The sequence below is a fragment of the Rosa rugosa genome, chromosome 4, assembly GCF_958449725.1.
Source record: "Rosa rugosa chromosome 4, drRosRugo1.1, whole genome shotgun sequence".
Taxonomy (NCBI): Eukaryota; Viridiplantae; Streptophyta; class Magnoliopsida; order Rosales; family Rosaceae; genus Rosa; species Rosa rugosa.
In genome coordinates this window covers 8,899,986-8,926,566 of record NC_084823.1, presented here as the reverse complement: position 1 = coordinate 8,926,566, position 26,581 = coordinate 8,899,986, and the positions used below count along the sequence as shown (strand labels likewise).

General features: G+C 38.7%; 2 protein-coding genes across 2 annotated transcripts; one reads left to right on the top strand and one right to left on the bottom strand.

Moving 5' to 3' along the window:
• Window positions 1–2,599: 2,599 nt before the first annotated feature.
• LOC133744277 (kinesin-like protein KIN-4C) lies at window positions 2,600–20,767 on the bottom strand. Its single transcript, XM_062172413.1, is given in 25 exon segments — window positions 2,600–3,260; window positions 3,389–3,616; window positions 3,733–3,789; window positions 4,337–4,422; window positions 4,760–4,876; window positions 4,947–5,018; window positions 5,951–6,031; window positions 6,114–6,230; window positions 6,308–6,421; window positions 6,506–6,601; window positions 6,795–6,892; window positions 7,536–7,662; window positions 8,091–8,162; window positions 8,262–8,378; window positions 8,463–8,554; window positions 8,664–8,700; window positions 8,800–8,924; window positions 16,184–16,362; window positions 16,797–16,859; window positions 19,914–20,058; window positions 20,061–20,100; window positions 20,185–20,219; window positions 20,222–20,327; window positions 20,432–20,578; window positions 20,669–20,767. Coding segments are annotated over 25 exon segments (2,643 nt in total). The 3' UTR covers window positions 2,600–3,067.
• Window positions 20,768–21,367: 600 nt separating this feature from the next.
• On the top strand, window positions 21,368–22,312 carry LOC133744276 (NAC domain-containing protein 83-like). Its single transcript, XM_062172412.1, has one exon. The coding sequence runs from the start codon at window positions 21,368–21,370 to the stop codon at window positions 22,310–22,312; it is 945 nt and encodes a 314-aa protein (XP_062028396.1).
• The last annotated feature ends 4,269 nt before the right edge of the window (window positions 22,313–26,581 follow it).

Here is a 26,581-nt window from a genome sequence, read left to right as displayed (position 1 = left end):
TTTCAATTTCCCACCCTATCCCAACATCCCTTCTCCGAGATCCAGCATCTATGAACCTTCTTCTTAGTTCAATCTCCGATGAACCATGCCGGAGCAGCGTCCCGATGAACCATGCCGGGTCATTCAATCTCCGATGAACCATGCCGGGTCATTCAATCTCCGATGAACCATGCCGGAGCAGCATCCCGATGAACCATGCCGGGTCATTCAATCTCCGATGAACCATGCCGGAGCAGCGTCCCGATGAACTATGCCGGGCCATTCAATCTCCGATGAACCATGCCGGAGCAGCGTCCCGATGAACCATGCCGGGCCATGCCGGAGCAGCGTTTTCGATGAACCACGCCGCAATCCCCAGTGATGCAGGCCTTGCTCTTTCTCTCTCTTCTTCACTGGCCACTCGTCTGCAACAATCTCTCTCTCTCTTCTACTTCGTGTCTTCTTCTTCTGCTCCTCATCTCCTCATCCTTTGAGATATTATATTCCAAACTCACTTTCTATAATCTGCCCACTCTCGGTCATCTTCTCACACCTACCGTGCCAACATCTTTGTCAACCACAAGAACAACCCACTATTAATCTATGTATCTTTCTCTATCTAATCATCCTTCAAGTTTTTTAATTCCTATTACGTCTTTTTCTCCCACATCCTCCCGGTCTCTCTCCTTCAAGTTTTTAATCTTTAATTCCCTCTCTTTAATTATTTCCCACATCTTCCCCATTGTCTGCCACACCAAGACAAAGCAAATACATCAAGACAAAAGAGTCTTGTCTGCCACATTTTCCCTTTTCCTTTGTTTACAATTTCTTCTTCCCATGCTTGCCAACTCTCTCTTCTTATTGTCCAGACCATGCGTCATGTTCCTCTTGTTTTTACCTTATTTTTTTCAGTCTCTTCCTTCTCTTTTGAGTTTGTGTTGCTGTCGGTGCACTCAATGTCACCTATTTGGAGCCCTCGGCTCCCATTCTGAAACTCACTCTTCTCAACTCATTCTTCTCTCTCGTAATTTCATATAGTTTTTCTTATATTTCTTTGTAAGTATTCCTCTCATTCCCATTATCCTCTGCTGAGACTCTCCTCTCTCTCACTTTTTTTATTATAAATTATAATCTTCATTCCGTGACCCGCAGATTTGAGGGACCATTTGGGTTCGTGCGTCTGCGGTGCAGTGAATTTACTCTTCCTCACTCTTTACTCTTCTAAACCCTAAATTACCTTTGACATCAATCCGCTGCCATTCTCCTCCATTGACAACAGAAGCACCATATCTAAATTCCCATCAAATCCCAACAACCCTTCTCCTTCTCCTCTGTTCAGACTCTCCTCTCACTATCTCTTTTTCTTTTCTCTGTGAAAGAAATCCTATCTGTCGGCCGTAGATTTGAGGGACCCTTTGGGTTCGTGCGTCTGGTGCAGTGGATTTACTCTTCCTTACTTTACATCTCCACTTTGCATGTGCGACTATTACCTTTCTTCATTCTTAAACAAACTCAAAATTCTCTCTTTCTCTATTCGTCAGTTCCATGGTACACCAATTCAGTTTGCTTCTTCTCTGTGTTTTCAGCCACTGTGTTTATGTCTACTTCTCTGTTTTCTCTCCAATCTAGACCAAAGCATGTTGACATGACTTTTACTTCATTCGAGAACCAGTGGCAATCCACGTCTTCAACCTGCCTCCTCTGCTGCCAGTGTTGCCGATATCTTTACCGAAGTACTTTCCAAGCATTGCTTTGCAGATCTCAGTTCCAAGTTCCAAGCTGATTGCTCCTCATCCCCGCATCAGCTTGCGGGGGGATAATAATAGTAACTCTCCACCAAGAGACAAAGCATGCTCTCTGTCCTCAAAAGTACAAAGTCACCATCTCCCATACATTGAGAATAAGAAGACCACGACATGTTAGGAGCTCAAGACCTTGGCATCTCAATGTTGTCTCCCACACTTGTTTAGCATCTCTATGCTTGTAATAGTTTAAATATCAGTTAACTCTTGTAATCAATTGACAACAAGCAATTCAATCAATTCCATTTCTCTTCAGTTGGCTTGTTCAAAAAGGTGGGAGAGTTGCTTTCCTTACCGATGTGCTCGAGCTTCTTACTCTCCCGGAGGCAAAGAGCCGGGGAGGCCTGCCTGTGCTTTTCTTTTTCATACCGAAAAAAATTGTCATGGCATGAAATAATTTTCAAGAGCGCACTGCAGCTACGACCTCCTTACTCATACTTCTTGGCCTAACGAAAAAAAAAAATCACATAAGTGACTTTGCTATATACAATTGGTTAGTGTGCCTTAAAAGGAATGCGTGATTGGAGCAATTCTTTCATATTCTACATGTGATGAGAATTAGGAAAAGTGTAAAGATCTGGGGTATGTTTGCACTAATCGTCACTACGTCACATGTGCATATAAGATGCTGATCCAGTTGAGTTATTTGAAATAGAAAGTTGAAAGAAAAGTTCATGAAGGTGAAATTTTAATTAGTACTCGAAGAAGCTGTAAAAAATAAGATTTCTTAAAGCATCTGCAAGTCTGCAACCCAATCGAAAACTAGATACAAACTTGAATAACAATACATGAATTAGATGTGTTTTGCTCTGCAAACAGGCAAGGGGTATAGGCATCAAATAAACTCCCTGACCAAAAGAAGTTGTAAAGGTACAGTACTTATATTTGAATCTTGTTGCAGGGTGATGTCTCAAGATTGGAAGTGAAATCCCGGGACATTGGATCAACCATTTCAACTCCATCGAAAAGGAAGAGTAAGAAAAAGTCTGAAGCAACAACTTCTGCTCGAACCTCATCCTCATCAGAGAGCCTTACTCACACTGCTGATGCTTCCCCAATGATTATTCGGAGTGGCTCTGGTGTCTGTCGTCCTTGGCATCATTCTTGGGAAACGATATTAGCTTTCGTGTATTGTGGTTTTGGTTTTGCCCCTCAGGTTTTGGTTTATATTTTCCCTTGGTATAAATTATGCACAGCTGATTGAAAGCTTTGTTATGCTTTCAAGCTTGTAGTTTTTCGCAAAGAAAAAGACCAAGATGAGTATTTTAGTGGGTATCATAAATGAATTATGTTTGGTAGTGCTCCTTTCTACTCAAAGTTGTATTCAATATAGCTGTAGACTTCACCTGATGCATAAATTCAGCATTCTTATTCTCCAACTTCCTGAGCGAACTACTGAGGCTTACTACTTTTTCCTTCAAATCTCTTATTTCCAAATCCTTCTCTCTGTATGCAACTTCTTTATCTCGTAGCAGGCACCTTGAAAAGCAGGAGAAGTCTTGTTTTCAGTCATATACCAAAGTATGAGGGAGTGTATGACAATTACACATCATTTAGAAGAATTGTTTCTATTTGGGGAACTTCCAATGTCATATATAATCCATTACCTGGAGGAAGAAGCTAAGTTGAACAGATGATTCATCAAAATTTTGGCATCTGTAAGAGACCGAACTTGATTCCAACGCCCCCTGCCATTGAAACCCCGCTCGCGCTCTTCTGCTTCTGACAATTGTGATGCCATAGATACCATGGTGCTAGAAGAAGTAGCAACCATGTTTTCAAGTGCAAAAATCCTTGAATTTCTGGCACCAGGAGACATTATTTCTGAGGAATCACTGCATTCATACCATTGAAACAAAGATATATACATCATGTACACACAAGATAATGGACGAATTTATTGCAACATGACAACATGATATTGAATATATTCGACTTCAAAAATACTCACCTTAAATTACGTTGTTCTTCTATTAGCTTGGTTCTTTCCTTGGCCATCATAGCACGCCTGTGGTAGCATAGTTAAAATGAAATTGATTAGAGAACTGCCACAAAAGAAACACTGTCCCAGTCAAAAACAAAGTTGATATACGGACAGTTATTGGTCAGAGAGCATGGCTCTTTTCAAATGAAATACAAAAAATATGGATAACTGCAGGTACTGTTACTATGAATATATTCAACGTTTCAGAGAAGTTGAGATAGATGCTTGACTAGGTTCTTAATACATGATGCTATTTTGCCAAGTGAACTGTACTAACAAAGAGAGATACTGCAAACACTGCAATTACAGGAATTTTGCCGAAGTTATATCCAATATACACTACTATCAAAAGTACAACTCCTCTCTAGGTTCACAAGACTCATGGACCTGACACCTTAAATTTTTCAACTTGTCTTGAATAATATTTATCATGCTTATCATACCCATTTCTTCATAAATATTGAAAACAACTGAACATGTCTAGAAAGCTCCAACAGCACCTTCAAGCAAGTCAATTCTAAAAGCCTTAAAGATTAATTCATAAACTAGTCCAACAGAATTAGAGGCTTACTCTTCAATTTGCCGCTCATACTCAGATCTTACTTCATGAGTCTTAACTGTGACTTCAAGCTCAAGTTCGATTGCCTGCATCAGAGCCTATATGGAGAAAACAGTTACATGGAGGATTACCACATCCCAATGCATAACCAAACAAATCAAAAGGTTACGTCCAGTCAGACAAATAGAGTGAGGAGCCAATTAGATCCCCATTACATAGATGGAAATCGCAGTATTATAATAACAACACAAAAGATAATCAAACTACTTTACTATCAAGCTACATTAAAAGCAAAGGTCCAGTCCAATGTGACATAGATAATGTGATGCCATCTTTTTTTATATTTGTCATTAGTCCAACTCATAGCATACAAACAAGCACTTCATTTTGATAAATGATTTTTCTTTTTTATTAGACGCTTCGAGTTACAAATACCTGAATACCATGAGCATTATGACCAGAAGTTTCACGTGAAGAAGTCTTTCTGGATTCTAAAAGCTCCTTTAACTTTTTTGTGGCCGTATTAGCTTCTTCTGTCTTTCGTTGCAAAACCTGGCATAGCGTAGAGAAGTGAGTATATCTTTCTATAAATGAAGGGCATCCCACACAAACGTTTGCTTACCATTTTTTGCCTCTGGTTTAAAGCTAACAGCTTATGCATCTCATACTCGTTCCTCCTTCCCTCTTTCTTAAGCTGATCATTCACAAAATAGAAGATTTGTAGCTGTTTAGTTTCCAACATGGATAGAAAATAAAAGATATAATCAAGCTACATTATGTACAGCTTCTTAAAACTATTGCATATAAGGTATATCTAGCAAAAGTTGCTCTCCCACTAACCCAAAAAAAAAAAAAAAAAAAAGAGCTGATAACATTCTGAAAGTTAAAACTTCAACATCAGAAAATTTACTCCCCATAATTTAATAAAAATGTCGGTTTCGTCAATCAGGATGATGTTTTCTACTAATTAAAATCTGAAAAGTACCACTTGAACAGTTGAATGGTAAGCAGAATTACTATAAATATAGACTACAATCATTTGAGAATTATAGTAGCGTTTAAAGCCAGCAAGAATAGCCAATAACAATACTAAGAGCCAAATTTCTTATACCATTCAGATTCTGCTTCTGTTTTTTTTTTTTTTACATCATAATAAGATTAATCTACCAGCAGACCATACATTGAAGAAAAATTCAACAAATATCATTTTGACGTCTTCACTTCAAAAAGAGTAATAACATGAAAACTAACTAACTACACTAATTTCAGTAGTTGCGTAGTAAAAAGTTAAACTATTTTAGGTCTCTGCCTGTAGTTTGGAGTGCATTCCACTTTGGGCTCCCTGTAGTTTTAATCTTAGCAGTTATTTTTCTTTAGGGATTGCCGTGATTCTAAAGTTACCTTACTGTCAAAAATATCTACAAAATTGTCCCATAAAAGGTTATCAAAATCAACAGAACGAAGAACCATCATCATACTTCAATTAAAAATGAATAAAAATTTTATCCATCATTTATTTGCAGATTACTTTATTATGTTCAGTCAAGTCATATCACAAGTAGTGTGGCTCTGGTTCAAAAGAAAACCACAAAGTAAACATCTATGATATTCCTCCATTCTATTTACCTGAAGAACTTCTTTTTCTCGTGATGCTTTCCATAATCTAAACTGCTCAGACTCCTGTTTGATCTTGTGTTGCAATTGAACCTATGAAATAACCTTGTATTAATAATAAACAAACACAATCATCATTCTCCATGACCATATGCATTTCAACAACAAATAGCACCTTTTGAGTCTTTATTCTCTGAATTTCATCCTGTAGTCTCCTTGCAGCCTCATCGCTTTTTTGTTTTTGTCTCAACAATTGGGCTTGAGCATCCTGTTTCTTTTTCAGCTCAGAAACCTGCAAAGGAAAAAATAAGCCGGAGATATCAAAATGCCATCAAAAGGGTAAGTCTAATCGTTTATGAGTCTACTCACCTGTCCTTCAAGAAGGTTCAACTTGTGTAGATAATCCTCCTTTAACTTTTGAGCACCATCCCCAGAAGCAGATGAGATATTTGAAAGATTTTGTCTCAACTCTTCAATCTCTCTCTGAAGAATGAAATTATATGATCTTTTAGCCAGACATTAAATGATAGCTTTGACAACATAAAGTAAAGCAGACAAAAAACTAACCTGAAGGGCTTTCTTCTCATGTTCTAACTCATGAACCTTCTTCTCATACAGCTTAAGAACCGAGGTATCAGAACTTGTAAACCGCTTCATTTCAGCCTTTAACCAAGTCAAAGAAAACCAAAATAAAAACAAAGTGACCGTACACCCAAGAGAATAGAGAATGAACAAACAAGCAACACCTAGACAACAGTAGGATGAAACAAGTCACTGATAACTGCTTCAACATCTCCAGGGAGTTGGAGATGTAGCAAAGACAAAAAGACTACAGTTAAAACTGAAGAAACCTTACCTCCTTTTGCTCGAGAGCTTTGTCCAATTCTTTCAGCTCCCGATCCAGTTTTTCTTGAAGAGAAGAATGTTCTTGCTCTTTTTCTACATCTATCACATCTACATATGAATCAAGTTTGTGATTACTAAAGAGTACAAACGATTCATTAGGGACATATCTAATCGTACAAGTCTTGAGATTATGTTATTCACATAAAACAATAAATCACAGCTACATAACATAATATATAATAGACCAAAAGCTTTTAACCACGTGAATGGGGAAAAAAAGCATATCCAAAAAATCAGAGGAAATCATAGCCATAATAATCCTACTCCCCCACCCCACGAATCTTTAAAATTCCTTGTATTTTCTTCCACTTTAAGCCAAATATAACATCACATCTCTAGTTGTACCGCTGTTGGCAACTTAAAAGAATTCAAACACATCACCATAAACAATTGAAAAAAAAAAAGAACAAGATGAGAGAGATTTTAGTTCAAAGAATCCCCAACTATTATTAGTCTGTACAACCCACAAGCAGTCCACAGCTTGCAATACAAGGAAAAAATATGACAGACTCAGACTTTGTACTCAATAACAACAAAAGTCATTGACAAATAGCCGTAACAGAAATCGTACAGAGAGATTAATCTTGATGGTAGATGAAATTCTGTTGCAGAACGCAATCAAAAAAATATAACACGAACAATTAAATAACTAAAAGAATACCAAACAGCAAGGAGTTTTTTCATATCTTACCAGAAACATCCCCAGCTTTGGTATCGTAATCAGATGAATATTCATCATTACAGGGGAATAATATGTTGTTTGAGTGAAAGCCATCACCATCCGCCTCTACACAGTCAACAAGTCTCCTGCTTTGTGAGTTTTTCAAGCATAACAATTCCCCTTCTAACTCTTGAATTTTCGATACATAAGTTTTCAGCATGTCATATTCCTGGAAAGTGTTAAAATGCCATGTCACTGTTTAATTTATTTTCTAACAGAAGCCGCAGTAAGACAACAACAAAAGGAGGAAAAAAAAAACAATGCGTAGTTCCAAAAAGAAGATAAACTGAACGCATCCAGCCGGTAAAAGATTTACAAACCTGAACTGGATTGGAGTCAATCTCGATCATCCCAAGATTTACCATTGCGGAAGGCTTCAATTTTCATGGCCAGTTTATCTTTTTCAACCTGAAATATATAATATTAGTCAAGTGCCATGGCTAGATATTATTAATGAATTACACACTTTCAAAATTATCAAACCTGAGCTTCAAGAGCACGCTGTGTTAGGTGTTCACAAGTTATTCGGTGTCCCTGAAGCTCCTGCCTCAGCTCCATGTTGCTTGCTTCGAGTAATGACACTTTGTGTTTAAGAATCTATGAAAAGTGAAGGTTATTGAAAGATCTAAGATCAATTAACACATTACAGAATTATAAAGAATCACTCTTTGAAACTTCTTGTACAGTGGTATATACCTGCAGTTCTTCAAATGGTGCACTAGCATCACCACGGTAAAATAGAAGTTCAGTCTTCAAGTGCTCAATCTGGCTGCGCATCAATTGTAACTGAGCAGCTACCGGATCACGATTGATCTAAAATAAAGAGTAAAGACAAGATTATTAGACAAAATGCCAACATGAAACCATAAAAGAGAATTACGTTACCCAGAAACTTACCACTGCCTTGTTCTGGATGTTGCGAGCACGGTTAGCATATTTTAAAGTATTCAAGGTCTCTTCTGCATTTGTGTCAGCTGGACTAACACAAGCTATCAAAAGACAAAAGAAAAAGAAATTAGAAACTAAGAAATGAACAGTGAGAAGGGTGTATCGTGATTGCCTAAAGAAACTATACAGTGACACACAAGTGCAACATACCAATCATCACAGTCTTACTGTTTCCTCCTAGTGAATCCTACAAATTCAATTTCGGTTAGTGAGCTAACAACATGTCTAGAACTTGCAAGAACTAACAACCAACACCAGATTGAAATAACTGAAATAGTTTACATACCTGTAACAAGCGAGTTAACTTGCTATCACGGTAGGGAACATGTCCGCCTTCTTTCCTCTTTTTCTCATCTCCCAGGGCACTAATCACATTTCCGAGAGCAAGTAAACCCTTGTTGATATGAATGCCTGTTACAAGACCAATAAATAGTCTTAAAAATAAGGGGTTGTTGTAAATTATTATGGATATATCATGTAAATTATTGTATATTAGAATATGCTTTCCTCTTTCCTAGTTTTAGGGGATCCATGTTTTAAGGAGGACTTTAAGGGTCCTTGTAATCCATTTCTCATCCATGGATGAAGGAGAAAAACAGAAAATACTACACTTATTATCTGCATCTAAACTCTCTCTCTCTCAAGTTCTTAGAAGCAAAGCTCTCTCCATTTTCTGAAACACTTTCTATGTTAGTTTTACAACACGTTATCAGCACGACTAGCTCTAGGATTCGGATTGCCGATCGACAAGAGAAGAGGTGAATAACTCTTGGGTTGCAGAAAAGAAGAGGTTCATCATTCAATCAACATCAATCTACCAGCTCTACAACCAAGTATGTTTTTCCAAGCAAAAACAGATTTTACTGTTTCAGTTTACCTTCTGTCCTCTGTGTTCCCGTATTTATTTAAAATAGTAATTCAACTCCAAAATTCACCAAATTTTGTATGCTAGAGCCTCTGTGTGTTTACTGCATCTCTATAATTTTTCATATTTTTCTGGGTTGTTTTGGTTGGGATTTTGGTTTGTTTTTCGACTGCTATTCAGTAGAAGCTGCAATCACGATTTATGACTTTTATTGAAGCATCTAGTTTAACTTAATCATCTATGAGAGACACTTATTTCTCTTGCACTATAATTGGCATAATGGAATGAGTAAAAGGAAAATCAATAGCTTTTTAATTTAGCTATTAATTCATGTATATTGTGACAAATATCTATAAATACTTGTTTGGACTTTGTGATAATGATACATCTTTCCTTCATTATTTATTATGATAATGTTTTGTGGTGTTACCTGCTCATATTAAATTTAAATATTTTACCCGCTTAAATTCTTTGCATTAGAATATATATGTGCGGAATGCAGGTACTTAACGAACCGGAAGTTCACACACATAAACATTGAACCAAAATTTCATACATAAATATTAAACCAGAAGTTCACATATAGTATCGAACCTGTAGTTTTGACAACACTGAAATATTATGAATCTTTCCAAGTAGGCTCACCCAATTCGATGTGATGTCTAGGCAAGATACAATGAGGCTGTGTACTTAAGAGAGCCTCGCTCCACCCAAACCTCATACTCTTACCTGGTCGTATTTAATTGGAGTTACCAAAAGGGTTGAGTAATAACTTTTCATTCCTTGGCAGACCAGCTTGAGCCCAGCAGGCCCACTCTCCCTCTGCGGCCTAGCAGCCCAGCAGGCCTCACACACCATTTAAATTACGCATGAAAGGCCGGGTCACAAGCCTGCAGACTAAGCCCGATAGGCTTCACTATCAAGCCCATTCCTTTGGTCCAGCAGAATCAAATAAAAGGAAAAATGATTTGATTCTACTGAGATTTGAACCCAGACAATGTACATGTCATTATGGCTATTGTAAATAAATTCACCATATTTCATATGTGTAATTAATTGCCAGAAGCATTTATTCACATAATTGTGTGACAATTAATATGTTATATTACTAGCATGCAATTAATATCTCAATTGATTTGTGATTTCCATTTATTCAATTTGTGAGATATTATTTCAATTTGCTCTATTCAATATTATTGTGTTACTTGTCTAAATTTTCGCACTAGAATATATGTGTAGAAAATGCAGGTACCTAATGAACTAGAAGTTCTAAATGAACCAGTAGTTCATACACATATCGAACTTGTAGTTTCGATAATGCCATTTAAGAAACTTGAAGTTTCCTTCATAAATTCACCACACATGATAAAACCAGTAGATTTTACATGTTTAATCCGATTTTTCATACCATGTTATAGAACCTGAAGTTCCTATTAGTTGCTTATGGACGATATTACCCAAAGCACTAAGATTATTTGTTCCTTTCCTGTAAGAAATACCAAATCTCAACAAACTTGACTTTGTTTCTTTGGAGGTTTCCGGAAGAAACTATCTAAAGTGGTTCAAGATGTGATAATTCATCTAACTGCAAAGAAGATGAGATCAACAATCAATGCTAACAATGTCGTCATTGAGGCTTTTAATATGAGTGCCATAATTTTCAAAGGAAACATATGGAGAAAACACTCCAAGTTGAGTATCCGATGAAGAGGATACACAGATTCTTTGGGTCGCTCTAGAAGAGCACTTTCACCATCAAATGACCATTTTCTTGCTTGAAGCAAGACATGATTGGCAGAACGAAATTAGCCCATATGACCGTCTGCCACTTGGCCAAAGCCCAAGAGGCCATGTAATCAGGCTCCACGTGGCCAAGGCCCACGTGGTAGGAACCATGATGCCATAACTCAGCAAGCCCGAGTTGAAAGGAACACTGGTCCGGCCCGCTGCCACCAGAATCGATCAGCATGATCTTTGTTATCAATGTGGAGGAATTGACTGCTGGTCCCGCACCTGTTGTGCGATAGCCTAAGCAGTAGATGAGTATTACGCCAGTCGCAGAACTCGAAATACCAACTTTATTAAAGGGTCATTTTCTATCGATTCCACACTAGAGATCATGGATTTTTAGGCAGTTACTGAACATACCGAGGATTAGAACTCGAAGACATGGGTATAATTGGCCCCTTGTGCCATATCTATTTCATCTTAATGAATGAAACATCTTCGGATTTTGGTGATTTATGTTTTCAATTATTTTGGATTATAGAAATGTGGTTATGTTCGAATATATTTAATTCAATAAACTTATTCATACATGTGATCCATTAAATTAAATAAATGAATAGGCATATTCTGTGGGGAAGTTTGTTGTCTGGTTAAAAGTGCTATTACGCACACCATACTCCCAGATCGGAGATATTTTTCAAACTTATTGTCTATTCATACCTCTGTGACAACCGTATCAGGCCAATCCAACCTGATAGAGGGTTATGGCAAAACCCACTATATGTTGTCCAATGGTACTGAACCTACCATTAATGAAGCCTTATAATCTCCACGTTCCAGAAGAACGTTATTGAGTATTAAGGATATTCGAACCAACGGTTATCACGCTGAAACCACTGAGAAAAATGAGTGTAATATCTTTGCATAACCTCCAAAGTGTGTGGCCAGAAGCGTACATTGGAGAAATTGCAATCTGTTAGCTAGAAGCTAACTAATTCAAGCAACTACTTGCTATGGCATGACCGTTTGGGACACCCAGGTCAAAGTATGATGCACCGTATCCTCAATTCATCGTAGGTGCATCCCCTTCTGAATAAGGGTCTTGTATATAATGACACGATATGCCATACTAGACCATCATATGCAAAGACTAGTAAATACACCCCCATTTTTCTGCACAGAATGCAAGGGAAATTTGTGGACATATATATCCAACCACCATGTGGACCAGTTAAATATTAATGGTTTTGGTTGATGTATCGACAAAGTGATCACATGTTACACTATTGTCCACAAGAAAACGCTGCTTTTTGCTAAACTCTCACCCAGATCATGAAATTGAGGGTTCACCACTCGGATTATCCCATAAAGTCTATAAGACTTGATAATACCGGAGAGTTTACATCGAAGTCTTTCGATGATTATTGCATATCCCTTGGGATTGATGCTGAACATATAGTTCCCTATGTTCACACCCAAGATGGTCTCGCAAATAGAATCTTGGTAATGCGCACCAAGCTTCTAGTTTTTGCGTGGGGCTATGCAATTTTGCATGCAGCCATTTTGGTCCGACTAAGGCCCATTGCCACCCAACCTTATTCCGCGTTACAGTTGGTGACTGGGTACGAACCTGATGTTTCGCACTTACGTGTATTTGGGTGTGTAGTTTTTGTGCCAATTGCGCCGCCACAACGTATAAAAATGGGTCCTCAACGAAGGATGGGCATATATGTCGGTTATGAATCCCCATCCATTATACGCTTTTTAGAGCCCTTGACAGGCGATCTCTTTACCGCTAGATTTGCGGATTGTCATTTTGATGAGACAGTCTTCCCGCCGTTAGGGGGAGATAAGAACGTTACCGTTCCGGATGAACGACGTGAATTGACATGGAATGTCCCCACTATGTCTCATCTCGATCCTCGAACTGCACAATGCGATAATGAGGTACGAAGAATTCTAGATCTACAGAGTGTAGCCCAAAATATGCCAGACGCTTTCTCTGATCTAGCTAAAGTGACGAGATCACATATACCTGCTGCAAATGTGCCTGCAAGGATAGATGTCCCTGTAGGACGTGTCGTCCCAGATGGACGAGGTACGACCATGGCGGCTAACCAGTTACATGTCCCTGCCCAGAAGCGAGGTAGACCATTAGGTTCGAAGGATTCCTATCCCCGGAAGAGGGTAAAACCAGCACAAACGAATCCACTAGACATCGCGATCTCAACTGATCCATCTCACGAGATAATTCCAGATTATGGGTCCGTCCTAGAAGAGACAACGTTGGGGGACGCTCCAACGTTTGAACCCACTCTCGAGAATAGAGAAATCTCGATAAATTATGCATGCTTAAGTGAGATTTGGAATCGAAATGAGATTATCATCGATGATATATTTGTATTCGCAGTAGCTACTGAAATTATAACTAGCGATGATGTCGAACCTCACTCTGTTGATGAATGTCAACGTAGAGACGACTGGCCAAAATGGAAAGAAGCAATCCAGGTCGAATTAGATTCCTTGACAAAGAGAAAAGTGTTCGGACCTGTCGTTCCCACACCTCACCATGTTAAACCTGTAGGATTTAAATGGGTATTTGTAAGGAAGCGTAATGAGGAAAACGAGATTGTAAGATACAAGGCTCGTCTAGTGGCGCAAGGATTTTCTCAACTCCCTGTGATTGATTACGAGGAGGCGTATTCTCCAGTAATGGACGTTATAACGTTCCGCTACCTTATCAGTTTGGTAGTTTCTGAAAAACTGAATATGCAGCTTATGAATGTGGTCATAGCTTATCTCCATAGGGATCACAATACAGAGATATACATGAAAGTTCCTGAAGGACTTATGATACCCGATGCAAATAGTTCTAGACCACGGAACACGCTCTCCATTAGTTTTGAGGCGTTCACTTTATAGATTGAAAAAATCTAGACGGAGATGGCATAACTGTCTAAGTGAATATTTGATCGGGATGGGATATGTGAATAATAAACTATGCCCATGCGTGTTTATGAAGGAAACAAGTTCCGGGTTTGCAATTGTGCGGTCTATGTCAATGACATGAATTTGATTGATATTCCTGAAGAAATCAAAGAAACCGCAAAGCACCTGAAGTCAGAATTTGAGATGAAAGACCTTGGGAGAACAAATCATTGTCTCGGAGCCCGAGCACAGTGCAGATGAATTTTTGGTCCATCAACCAAATTACATCCAAAAGATGTTAAGACGCTTTAATGAGGATAAAAGCAAGCACACCCATGGTCGTCTGAAGTATAGAGAGAACCGTATCATCCTGCAGATGATAACGAAGAGATATTGGTGTCAGAAGTCCCATATCTAAGTACAATAGACCATGGGTACTTGGCTCAATGCCCTAGACAGGACATCCCATTCGATGTGAACTTGTTAGGTAGATATAGCTCTGCGCCAACACGCCGCCACTAGAATGGCCTAAAAGACATTTTTCACTACCTTAGAGGTACGGCGGATATGGGCTTATTCTATCCATACGCATCAAGGAATGGATCAAACCACCTTGATCCTCGGAATGATGCTCGCCTTGTTGGATATGCAGATATAGACTATCTATCAGACCCACATAAGGCACGTTCCCAAACTGGTTATGTCTTTACCATTGGGAATACTGCAATTTCTTGGAGGTCTACGAAATAGACACTTATTGCTACCTCTTCGAATCATGCTAAGATACTAGCTCTTCATGAAGCAGTATGTGAATGTACATGGCTAAGAGCCGTTACAAAGAATGTTCGAAGCACATGTGGACTGCATTCCACCACTGATGAACCAACTATTATCTACGAGGATAATGTTGCTTACATAGAGCAGATAAAGACGAGTTTCATCAAAGGAGACAACACCAAACATATTGTACCGAAGTTCTCCTTCAATCAGCAACAACAGGAGCATCAGAAGATTGAAGTTAAGCAGATTTGATCTGAAGACAATCGTGCAGACCTCTTCACCAAGTCACTACCAAAGTCTACATTCCAGAAGCATGTCCAAGGTATTGGTCTACGTAAACTATCTGAATTACCTAACATGTAATTTTCAGGGGGAGTCGAAATCAGGGGGAGTATCCTGAAGCATACTCATTGACCATCGTGTACTCTTTTTGTCCTTCGTCCAGGGTTATTTTGTCCCACTGGGTTTTGTTACCTGGCAAGGTTTTAACGAGGCACATATTTAGCATGGTCACCCCACTTATATTACATCCTGAAGATGCTTTGATTCGACATATATTCATTTGCACATCTTTTCCCTTCGACCACGGGTTTTTCCCACTGGGTTTACCGGGCAAGGTTTTGGTGCAGCAATCCTAATGCATCCCTCTCGTAGACATACTACCTGCTACTTCTGATGCTGATAAGAAAACTCCACTTATCTCCGAAGCTGTGATATTACTACTCCACACTCATGCGCGTTGTGCTCTTTTTCTCCTTCGACCAAGGTTGTTTTTTCCCACAGGGTTTTTATTACTTGGCAAAGTTTTTGACGAGACAACTTAAAAGCGCACAGCCTAGGCAACACTATTGACATGAAATATCCAATGGGGAGTGTTGTAAATTATTATGGATATATCATGTAAATTATTGTATATTAGAATATGCTTTCCTCTTTCCTAGTTTTAGGGGATCCATGTTTTAAGGAGGACTTTAAGGGTCCTTGTTTTATGGAGGACTTTAGGCTATATGTTCCTTGCATTCCACTATATATGTAATCCATTTCTCATCCATGGATGAAGGAGAAAAACAGAAAATACTACACTTATTATCTGCATCTAAACTCTCTCTCTCTCAAGTTCTTAGAAGCAAAGCTCTCTCCATTTTCTGAAACACTTTCTATGTTAGTTTTACAACAGGGGTATCTACTTAAAACCAAATGCAAAAGCATTAAACGGTAGTCTTTCCAAACTTTTTGAGAGCAATAACGCAATGGGAGTGAAAGACTACTAGAGCCACTGTAAAAACATAAAGGGTTAATCTTGCCACAGCCCCATCAAATCCCCATTGTATGCAAGAAAAAGCTTCTATGCAAGAAACATTATAGTTACCTTCTTTCAAGGGCATGCCATCTGCACCTGTTCGTTTTGCCCGCTCAGAACCTGCTAGGTCAACTAAATGGAGTTTTGCGCATAGTATGTCATCACCGATATCATCATTATTTGCTCCATTCAGAGAGTGAGAAATCTTCTTTTGCTCCATGGTTATTGTAAATATAGCATTTGAGCGACTGCATTGTGAGAAGAAAAAGAGAGAGCAATAGAAATAATATGTTAGTTCCTTCCTAATGAAGCTAATTGGAAGCACACAAATGATCTTTTTTGAGTTAATTCATGTCTCAACATATGAATTATGAAATCAAAAGGAATGTCATTACACAAGCCAAAAGCAGCACTTCCTATTAATGATCAATTAGACAAAGTCTACCACCCCCATCATATATAAAGAAGTAATAAAAATATACTGCATGGATATCTATACATAGACAAAATTTATTTACATAACAAATACTGGTTCCACAAATCAAATGCAAAACAAAAACAGAAAGTGCAATAATATAATATGCCCTGAACTTAAAAAGACATACATATATCACTAATATTTGTTAATTAGTCATCTACTTAAATACTTCAGTCTTAACAGAAAAAAGAACAGGCATTGCACCTTGACTGACTGTTCATGTTTGTGCTGCCTGTAGCACGAGCTAAAGAACCTCGAGCCAGATATTGTCACGCCCCGAATTTTGAATAATCAACTCAAAGTCCGAAACATGAATAATAACAGTTACAAATAACGTCCTGAATTTTTCTCTCACAAATAACCACACTTCACACCTCTCAAAATTACAATAACCCAAATCCTCAAGTTATTTATTACAGCACACTCTTACCAAATCAAATTGTAAGGCTCAAATGAGCTTAACTCGCCTCACTATTACAATTGTTGTAAAACTATAATAAATACTCTAAACTGCACGATCACCGCCCTGATTCTCCGGTCCTGCAGGATTACCCGCTACACAATTTGAATAGTGTACCGGGATTGCAACAACACCAAACCCGGTAAGCTTTTGACAGCTCGTATGAGTAAACAAGAATGAACGGTTGATTTATTATAACACAATACTTTTAACTCAAGCAACAACCCAAAAATCTCAACATCTGCAAGGAACATCAACCAACTCACGGAAATCCACAAAGAATACATTTCCAAAATCCTCTAACCACAATGTCACCACTCTGGTCCTATAATCACCCAACCCCATATATCACCACTTTGGTCCATCCCAACAATACGTTAGAGCTCTAACTACATCGCTACCAGTCACCTTGGCCTAGGTGCAAGTAATACGACATACTTCGGTTAATAATAAACCGTCGCACTTTGGACATCCCCATCCTCAGCACAATATACTTCGGTTAATAATAAACCGTCGCACTTTGGACATCCCCGTCCTCAGCACACAACTTCGGTTAATAATAAACCGTCGCACTTTGGACATCCCCGTCCTCAGTACACAACTTCGGTTAATAATAAACCGTCGCACTTTGGACATCCCCGTCCTCAGCACACAAACACTCCGGTTATCCATAACCGTCAAACTTCGGACACCTCGTCCTCAGAATCCTACATTCTCCAACTCTATACATCCTCCAATGTAAATCATGAATATTAACAAGAACTCATCAATCATGATCATCACATATAATTATGGTAAGTCAATTTCAATTCGTAGTAATTTAATCATCCCAAATTCCACACTCTTCAATGTCACACCATTCCACATATAATCACGTAAATATATATATACGTAATCACCCACTCAGGAATGACCACTAATATCAACTATAGTTCACACAAGAAAATCGTGAAATTCATTTTGTATAATTAAAATCATTTTACTTACCTATGGACCGTCGTTGATCAAGTCCGTATGATTTAAAACAAATATTTATTCCATAAATATTTTCACACAATTACAACTAAAATAAAGTAATTAAAAGTGCTCGGTTCGTAATATGAACCACGTGAGGTTTACTCACCTCGAAATTCCCGCTGCGTCTTCAATTCAACACAATACACACCGAAACCGCTCACCCAAGGAAGACCGTCAATCACCTAATCAAACATGACCTTGACTTAGCCAACAACTCATAAGTAAATTAAACGATGATCCAACGGTCGGATCTAAATTAAACGATGATCCAACGGTCGGATCCTCACAGATTGCCCTTAGGATCATCCTCCTAAATTATCACGAAGATCCAACGGTCGGATCTTCCTGAATCGTCCTTACAAACATCTCCACAAATTTATATGAAAATCCGACGGTCGGATTCTCACGAATCGCCTTCCAAATCACTATTTCCAAAATTATACGAAGATCCAACGGTCGGATCTTCGCCCGTGACCACACAAAGTCATCGGGACAGTCATACGATCAACACATTCAAATTTGAAGTAAATTTGACGGTCGGATCTTCGCGGATCGTAAACCGAAGATAAAACGTAAAAACGTTAAATAGTAACGTCAAAACTTAAATTCACTATTAATCAACTTTTTCTAAAATATCCTTATGATATATCAAAACGCTCGTATGGATGCGTAGATCATCTCCTAGATAATAAAAACTCAAAATATGGTCAGACGCGCCGCCACAAGCGGAGGTCAGACGGCGGTCAACGCGGCGGTCAACGCCGGTCAACCACCTCCGATGCAAAAGTCGTCAACTACAAACTTGTTCAACATGACGAGTTAATCAACTTTCATAACTAGCATGAAGTCTGAAAACGAAAGGAAGTGGTCGGAAATTACCTAGAACAGTCGAGGTGGCCGGAAAATTTCCAGAATCCGGCGAAAATTTGCAGAATCCGGCGAGGTTCGATTTTGACGTCAAAACTTCAATTTCAGGCTTCGATCCCTTCTGGAGAGTTGTTAAGAAACTCAAGTTGAACTCACTGGTTCAAGAATCACAGAAAAATATGGTCTTTAGCTCGAGATATATCGATCGAAAGCTTCGGTAGTCGGAAAAATTCCAGAATCCGGCAGGTGTTCCGATTCACGTAAAAACTTCCACAAATCGCTTCGATTCCTTCTGGAGATTTGTTCAGAAACTCAAGGTGATCTCCCCAGTTCAAGAATTACTTGAAACGAAGCTCTACAGCTTGAGATATCAGGATTCGAAAGTTCCGTTCGATCTAGCTCGGGGTTGACTTCAGCCGCTGCTACGAGCCGCGCCGCCGTGCAAGGGTGCTTCTAGGAGTTTCAGAAGGTTGAGGCGAGCTCGAGGATGAAGTTTGGGGGGAATTGGTGGCCGGAAACACGAGGAGGATGAGTTGGTTCGGTTTCGGGTGCAACCGGATCGAGCTGGTTTGCCGGACCTTGAGGCTGTGCCGGAGGGAATGACGACGTCCAGCAGGTAAGGCGGCCCGAGGCGAAGCCAAGGGGAGTGGTCCGACGTCTAGAGGTGGTCGATGAAGGGAGAACAAGGCTGGAGAAATTTGCTCTGTTTCGGTGGCTTCGGAAGAGAGAGAGAGAGAGAGAGAGAGAAAAATGGTTTTTTTTTGGAGAGAAAATGAAGTGCTTAAGGCTTAAGCACCGGAGCTTGGAGTGTTAAAACTAGCTAAGGACGTGGTCAAAAAGCCGTAACACATCAATTATGCTTAATCATGAAAGTTAAAGCATTGAAATCATGAAAGGTAAAGCGCTGCCATCATGTAAAGTAAAGCAATGCCATAATTATGTTTTTGCTTTGATTAAAGAAAACAACCGGGTATTATGATCCCATATCTTCCTTCGTCCTAACCTCTGGCTCAGTCACACCAGCAAGTGTTATCCCTCCACTCACTGTTTCTCTAATTTGGATAGGCACTCTTGCTATAGGCTTTGTAGTAGCTGCCCCTTCATTTTTAGAGAGAGAGTTGATGAATTTGGATCAAGCAAGTCAAACACTTCCTCCTTGAATATCTGAGTGTCACAAATTCATCATGAGCAATATACACCACATAACTTTACACCAGGCTAAAAACAGTAATAGAACTCGACATTTACCTCAATAAACGATACCCTGATCAAGAACTCTGTGTTGTCTCCACTCTTTTGAAAATAGTTTCCATCACTTTCGGTATGATTCCGCCAGTGCTTCCTTCCCCAGAATAGTTAGTGCCCATTGTATACGTCTTCCCCGAACCCGTCTTCAATATCAAAAGAATTAAATCAGTTACTAACTAACCAGCTCAAGCATAAATAAAACAAACACAATAATTGCAGCAAAGAAAATCCAAAAAAAATGTCAAACCTGGCCGCAAGCAAGCACAGTAGCATTGTATCCATGGAAGAGTGCATCCACCAGTGGAGCAACACAATCGTCATACACTGAGCTAGAAGGCAGTGCTGTGCTACCATACACATAATCGTAGGTGAATGTATGAGTCCCAATTTGCACCTATATATTCAAAACACCCCAATTAATCACAAATCCCTTAACATTTTCTAACCTTGTATTCAAACCGGCCGACCAACAAAAAGATCAAACCTTTGATTCAATAAGCAAATCAAAATCCAATTCAAAATCACACAGAGCAGAGCAAAGAGGATCAAATTGATATCCAACACCCAAAATCCTCGATTCCATAAAATTGGGTCGAAACCCCTCAATTCAATCTTGCACCCAGAAGCCCTCGTCTTCGCTCCCAATACCCAAACCCAAACCCTAACTCTGCTCTCGCTCCTTTCTCCGCCTCGTTTTAAGAAACTAAATAAATAAATGACCAAAAAAAGAGAAGGGGGAGGAACAAAAAAAGATTATGACGTGAGGGTCCAACGGTCATAATTCACAAACCAATCAAATTTGATCACCTGCATTAATTAATTCCTTCCTCACCACGACACTGTTGACAATTTGACTTCCGGCTACAGTTGTCATCAGAGAAACCGCGTGAACCGCCACACGCCGCAAAGCAACGGTCAGTTTCTATAAAACGATATCGCTTCACTAATCTTCCCACTTCACTCACTCACAATTCACAATTGCAATTTCTCTCTCTCTCTCTCTCTCTTTGTCTCTGCTTCAATTCTCTGTTTCTCTAACCCAAATTCCAACCCAGAAAGCCCTAGTCGGTCATTAGTTTTTATAAATTCATCCATCGAAACCGAAACCGAAACCCTAGCTAGCTACTCCTTCTTTCCTCGATCAAACAAGTCGATCTTTCCAAAACCAAGAAAAGCAAGAAATATGCAGCACGGGTTTGCAGTGGAGGAGAGCAGAGGCAATCAGCTTCCTGGAGAGAGGTTCTGCCCCATGGAGGACGAACTAGTTCTCTTCTACCTTAAGCCCATGTTGAGCGGAGAGAAGGTGCCCGGCAGAAACCGCGTGGTGTTCGACTGCGACCTCTACGGTCACCAAGAACCTTGGGAGATATGGGACGCCTACAAGACCAGAAGACCAAACGACTTGAGGCTCAACAAGGACATCTACTTCTTCACCCAACACAAGACGATGAGTTCCACAGACACACGCATACGCCGGAACGTTGGCAATGGCACCTGGAAGGGCGACGACTCCGGCAAGCCAGTAAAATCTCTGGAGACTGGTCGTGTGGTTGGCTTGAAGAAAAGACTTACTTACAAGAACCAAGCATCGGAGCACAACGGTTGTTGGATCTTGTATGAGTTCTACCTTGATCGATCACTCACAGACAATAAACAAAAGGCGGTGAAAGACTATGTTCTCTGTCTGCTAAGAAAAAATGGTGAACCCAAAACCAAGATAAAAAAGAAGAGAAAGCAACGTGAAGAGGAAGAGGTTCTTGAAAACAATTATGCCTGTGCCTGTCATGATGGAGAGAACACAAACAAGGAGCAAGAAGAGTTGCTTGAGCCTCAAGCGAAGCGACAACAACCTTCCGAAGAAAATGTACCCCCTGTATCTCACAATATTGGTTCAGAACCTATAGATCAAAATGGGTCGGTTATTAGTGAGGTACAAGTCAGCAGCGAAGATGAAGCATTTAGTTTTGCCTTTGATGATTTCATTATCCCTATGGATCATGCGTACATCAACTCTGATGAATTCAGCAACTACAACTTTGGAGACGAGTTCATGTCGGGAGGGGATGACATCGATACAGCTGATATACTACCACTCTCATCATCATTCCCACAGCTGCTTGGAGATTAGAATCATGAAGTATAGCTGCCTAGTTAGCTCCTTAGTTAAATTAGTTCAATCTCTGAAACAGGATTTTTGGACATTTCACTGTAAATCATCACGTACACTAGTTGTTTGATTATGTAGGTACATTTTATTTTTATCTGCTTTTTATGGCAATTGTAACAGCTGCCAACAGCAGCATATCCCTATACAAAATCAATAAAACTCAGATTTTTTTTTTCCCTTAAGTTTGGTGTTCCCATCTTTTTTTTTCCCTTAAGTTTGGCTTCAACTCCATCTTCTGCCTCCCCCTCTAACGACTACTATTGGGGCCAATTCTTCCATCTCAATTCTCTTTTGAATGAAGCAATTGGTTTAGTTAGGTCTTTTAGCTAGATTCTATGTTATTCCTGTAGATCTATTGATATCAGAACCAAATAATTGGTAGTACACTATAATCCTGTAAATCAGTTTTTGTTAAATGAAATTAACTTTTCACTGTTCGTTCTTTATCTATTTAGTTATTGCACTTGATCCTCTATTAATTGATCATGTCTGGATTGGGCTATCTTCATGGTAGTTATTGAGGTGCTAGGTGCTACATTTCATATGGATGAAATTAAGGTTTCTCTGTTCAGTGGCTAGGCCAAGACCTCTTTGTTGGATTACACTGACTCATAGTGTTTAAGTAGGAAGTCCGATCCATTCATTGATTACGATGGTGAAAGCATCATTATATCTGATTTAGTACCAGAAAATTGGATACCATTTTATTTTTGCAAGCCATGGATCTTGAATCTTTCTATTATAAAGTGTTCCGAGTAATAGCATCATAACAATGACATTTTACAGCAGCAAATTAAAATTTTGAGCACATATCAAGTGCTTGCAATGATACCTCTATTAATACAAAATAATGCAATCACACGTCTTGGGATGAAAAAAGCATTTCAATGCCATACTACAACAAATGAATTACCATTTCACTCTTCAACTAGAAAGAAAAATAAATACAAGATTGAATTTCATAAAGGAATCCAGCCATCTGTAGCAACAAAAAAATGCCAGTAATGTAACACAACTTGGGGAACACGAAGATGTGTTTGGCAGTACAAAACTTAAAGAAGAATGAGAGCCCTTTCCACTGCAACAAAGATAAACTAGAGAAGCTTGGATATAAGTTAGCAAGATGTCCAGAAGGCTGTTTTGGCATCTCTTCTGATTGCAGGGATTTGATATACCCTGTCAACAAGAGAGTTCAAACACCAGTAAAAAAAATGTAAACTGAGACCAAGGAACAGTGATTTAAAACACAACATTACGAGTTGCTAGATGTATAAAGCCATCAGAATAGCAAAGCTTCTCTCATGGTGCTACGTGATTTATGACTTTGCTTCCACCCATGCCTTTCGAATATTTTACTATCTTCTTTTTTACTAAGAATGTCTAGTCAAGGGGGCTACACAAAAATTTCAGAAATTTTAGATTTCACTCCTAAATGAGGTAGCAAACTAATTGAAAATAAATCATATGCTTGTGGAACTAAAAGATGTGGAGTCAAATACAAATTTTTTTATTTCCATTATTCTAAATCTGGGAAGCAACATAAAGACAAACATTATGGATATGAGTAGTTCTGACTAATTCCTAGGTGTGAAAATCTAGCTCATAATAGAATGACTGTAGCCTGTTCATCTCCATGTTTCTGAGGAACAGGATTCATAATATCAAAAGGGAGGAGAGTCCATTAACAGAAATTATCTAAATTTATTTTCTAGTATCCACCAAGTTTGCAACAGGTTCTTATCTCTAGTTGTGCAGCTTCTGCTAGTGACTCAACTCTCTGGAACCAACCAAAACCTTCGGTCACCGGCCTTCCTGCTGCTAAAGATTCTATTTGTTTTAGATCAGCAATGTTCTCTAGAATTATAAGAACCTTTAGCACATTTTTCTTATTTGAACACTCCATAGGAGCATGTGTTTGTCATTCTATGTGATCAATAACGTAAAGTTGTGTCTTCCAGACAAAAAAAAAAAGAAAAGCAAGTGGCCTGGTACCTGCACCACCAGATTGTTGATTTCGCTGTTGTAAATGTGCTGCAAAATAATTGGATAAGAAAAGTACAGTGAAAATAACAAAAAGTGAAAAAGGTCATAAGGGGGATTCATTGCAAAAATGGGATGTGTTCATCAATCCAACACAGTTGAGATAATAACGGACCCAAAAACTCAATAACATAACATGCTCGTCTTCACACAAATCTGAGTAAGCTGTAGAAAATGATACATAATGACTTATCTTAAGCAAAAATCCTTCTTAGTCCTTACCATCTTTCCTGGATCATCTTCGTCTTCTCCTGTCGCAGACTTTTATATTGCCATGGCAAGTTCATTCCCTGGTTTCGATAAGTCAACAGCACTCTTTGTGGGAGTTCTATCCAGTACACCAAATTACCTTTTTGAGCCATTTGAAGCTGAAGATTTAGTACAGAATTCCATCGTTTTGCATTTTGCAAATGTAAAGCACTTGCTCCTGTAGAAGAGAAAAATAATTTCCTTGGTTTGCATTCAACTTGCAATTCTCCAAAACAGCATCAAATGCCGGATTTTGGAGTCACTACAGAGAAGACTTTCTTTTGCGCATAGGATAAGGATATGCCGGTAAACACCATTTTTACGAGAAGGTTGACTAGCATCATTGTCTTTCCCACCCAGCAGAATCAAGGACAATCATGCAGTCAAAAGTAGCTTGCTTATTGCTTCATCCCTCTATAACATGAACAGAGAGAGATCTCTTTTGGTGCTAGTTGTGCAGAAATATTTGACTTTTGCAAATAAATATCCATGGTTTTTATGATGCTGTCTTTGTTGCTCAAGCACCAGGCTCTTTCCTAAAAACAGAGGTTATTCAGCAGAATAAGCTGTTTGACAATGTAACAAATAAAGCCATCTCAGTACAGATTGAAACCATAAGCTTTACCTTTGTTCACCCTAACGAATTTTAGCATCCATTTCTTTGGTGGGAAGATACTTTGGCAACTTTGATAGATCACAAGCACTAAGGGCTTCTGAAGTTCTGTAAGAAATGAAGCCATGATAGAACATCAAATCAGAAAATATTCAATTTTACATATGAGAATGTATCGTTAATCATTATAAAATGTTGTAACTGATATATATGTAAACTGATTAAAAAGCTAGCTCTGAAGTCATTATACCATAGCCACAAGGGAAGGGTTGGTAGTCGCACTTGTAAAATCAGTGTGTGTTTATGATTAGCTATTAAAAAAAATACCATTTGAAAATTTTATAATCCAATGCAGTTCCGTGTATTGTTCAAGCCAGTCTGAGTACTAAAAGGATTCACATTAATAACGTAATCACCTCAATTGTTCCTTTAAGGATAGGCTGCCCTGGGAAAGGTTCGGCATATACACTAGCCAATGCTGCATCTATATATGCAGGGATACTTCTTACTTTGCTGGCCCCATAAGAAGTTCAGGAGGACACTACCACAAGGTTATGCCACTAAGTTGTCGGTGGTTGCTTGTTAGTCATATTTACGACACTTGCCAATCCAAAATCTCCCAACTTATTCCTCAATCATTACAAAATATTTGATGCTTTGATGTCGCAATGCATATACCTCTAAAGCGACAGTGCTTTTCTGCAGATAATAGTTGCTTCATATACTCTATACTCCAAACTACACAAAAAGCAAAAAATTATCAACCAAACTAATCGACTTGTATGGCAGAGAAAAAATAATGCTTTTGACAAAGTTAATACTTTTCTGCAAAATCTGTGAATAAATTATGCAAAATCTAACCTGCATGTCATGGAACTTTATGTCATTAACAGATACTACTCCAGCGAGACCATGTTTGCCACAATACGAGGTACATTTTACTTGAAGAACAAGATGTTATTATTCCCTCTAGTTTCATGCTGTGAACATGATCAAGCTTCAAAGAACCATGATTTCCCATGTGATAAATCTAATACTCTTTATCATTTAAAGTTGTTGTATCAGCTCTCCCAATCTACATGGAATTGGTTGTATTAAAAAAAACCTGTTCTCACAATGAGAGGAGAGGAGAGGAGGAGGGGGGTAGAATCTCTTCAAATTAAGCAGATAATTTCATGGGGAAAAAAAGTTGAGAAAAAATAACAATAACCAATATTGCAGAATGTCACGCCCCGGATTTTGAATAACAAATTCAAATCCGAAACATGAATTAATACAACTCACATAAATACAACCTGAATTTTTTTCTCAAAACAACCACACCTCAC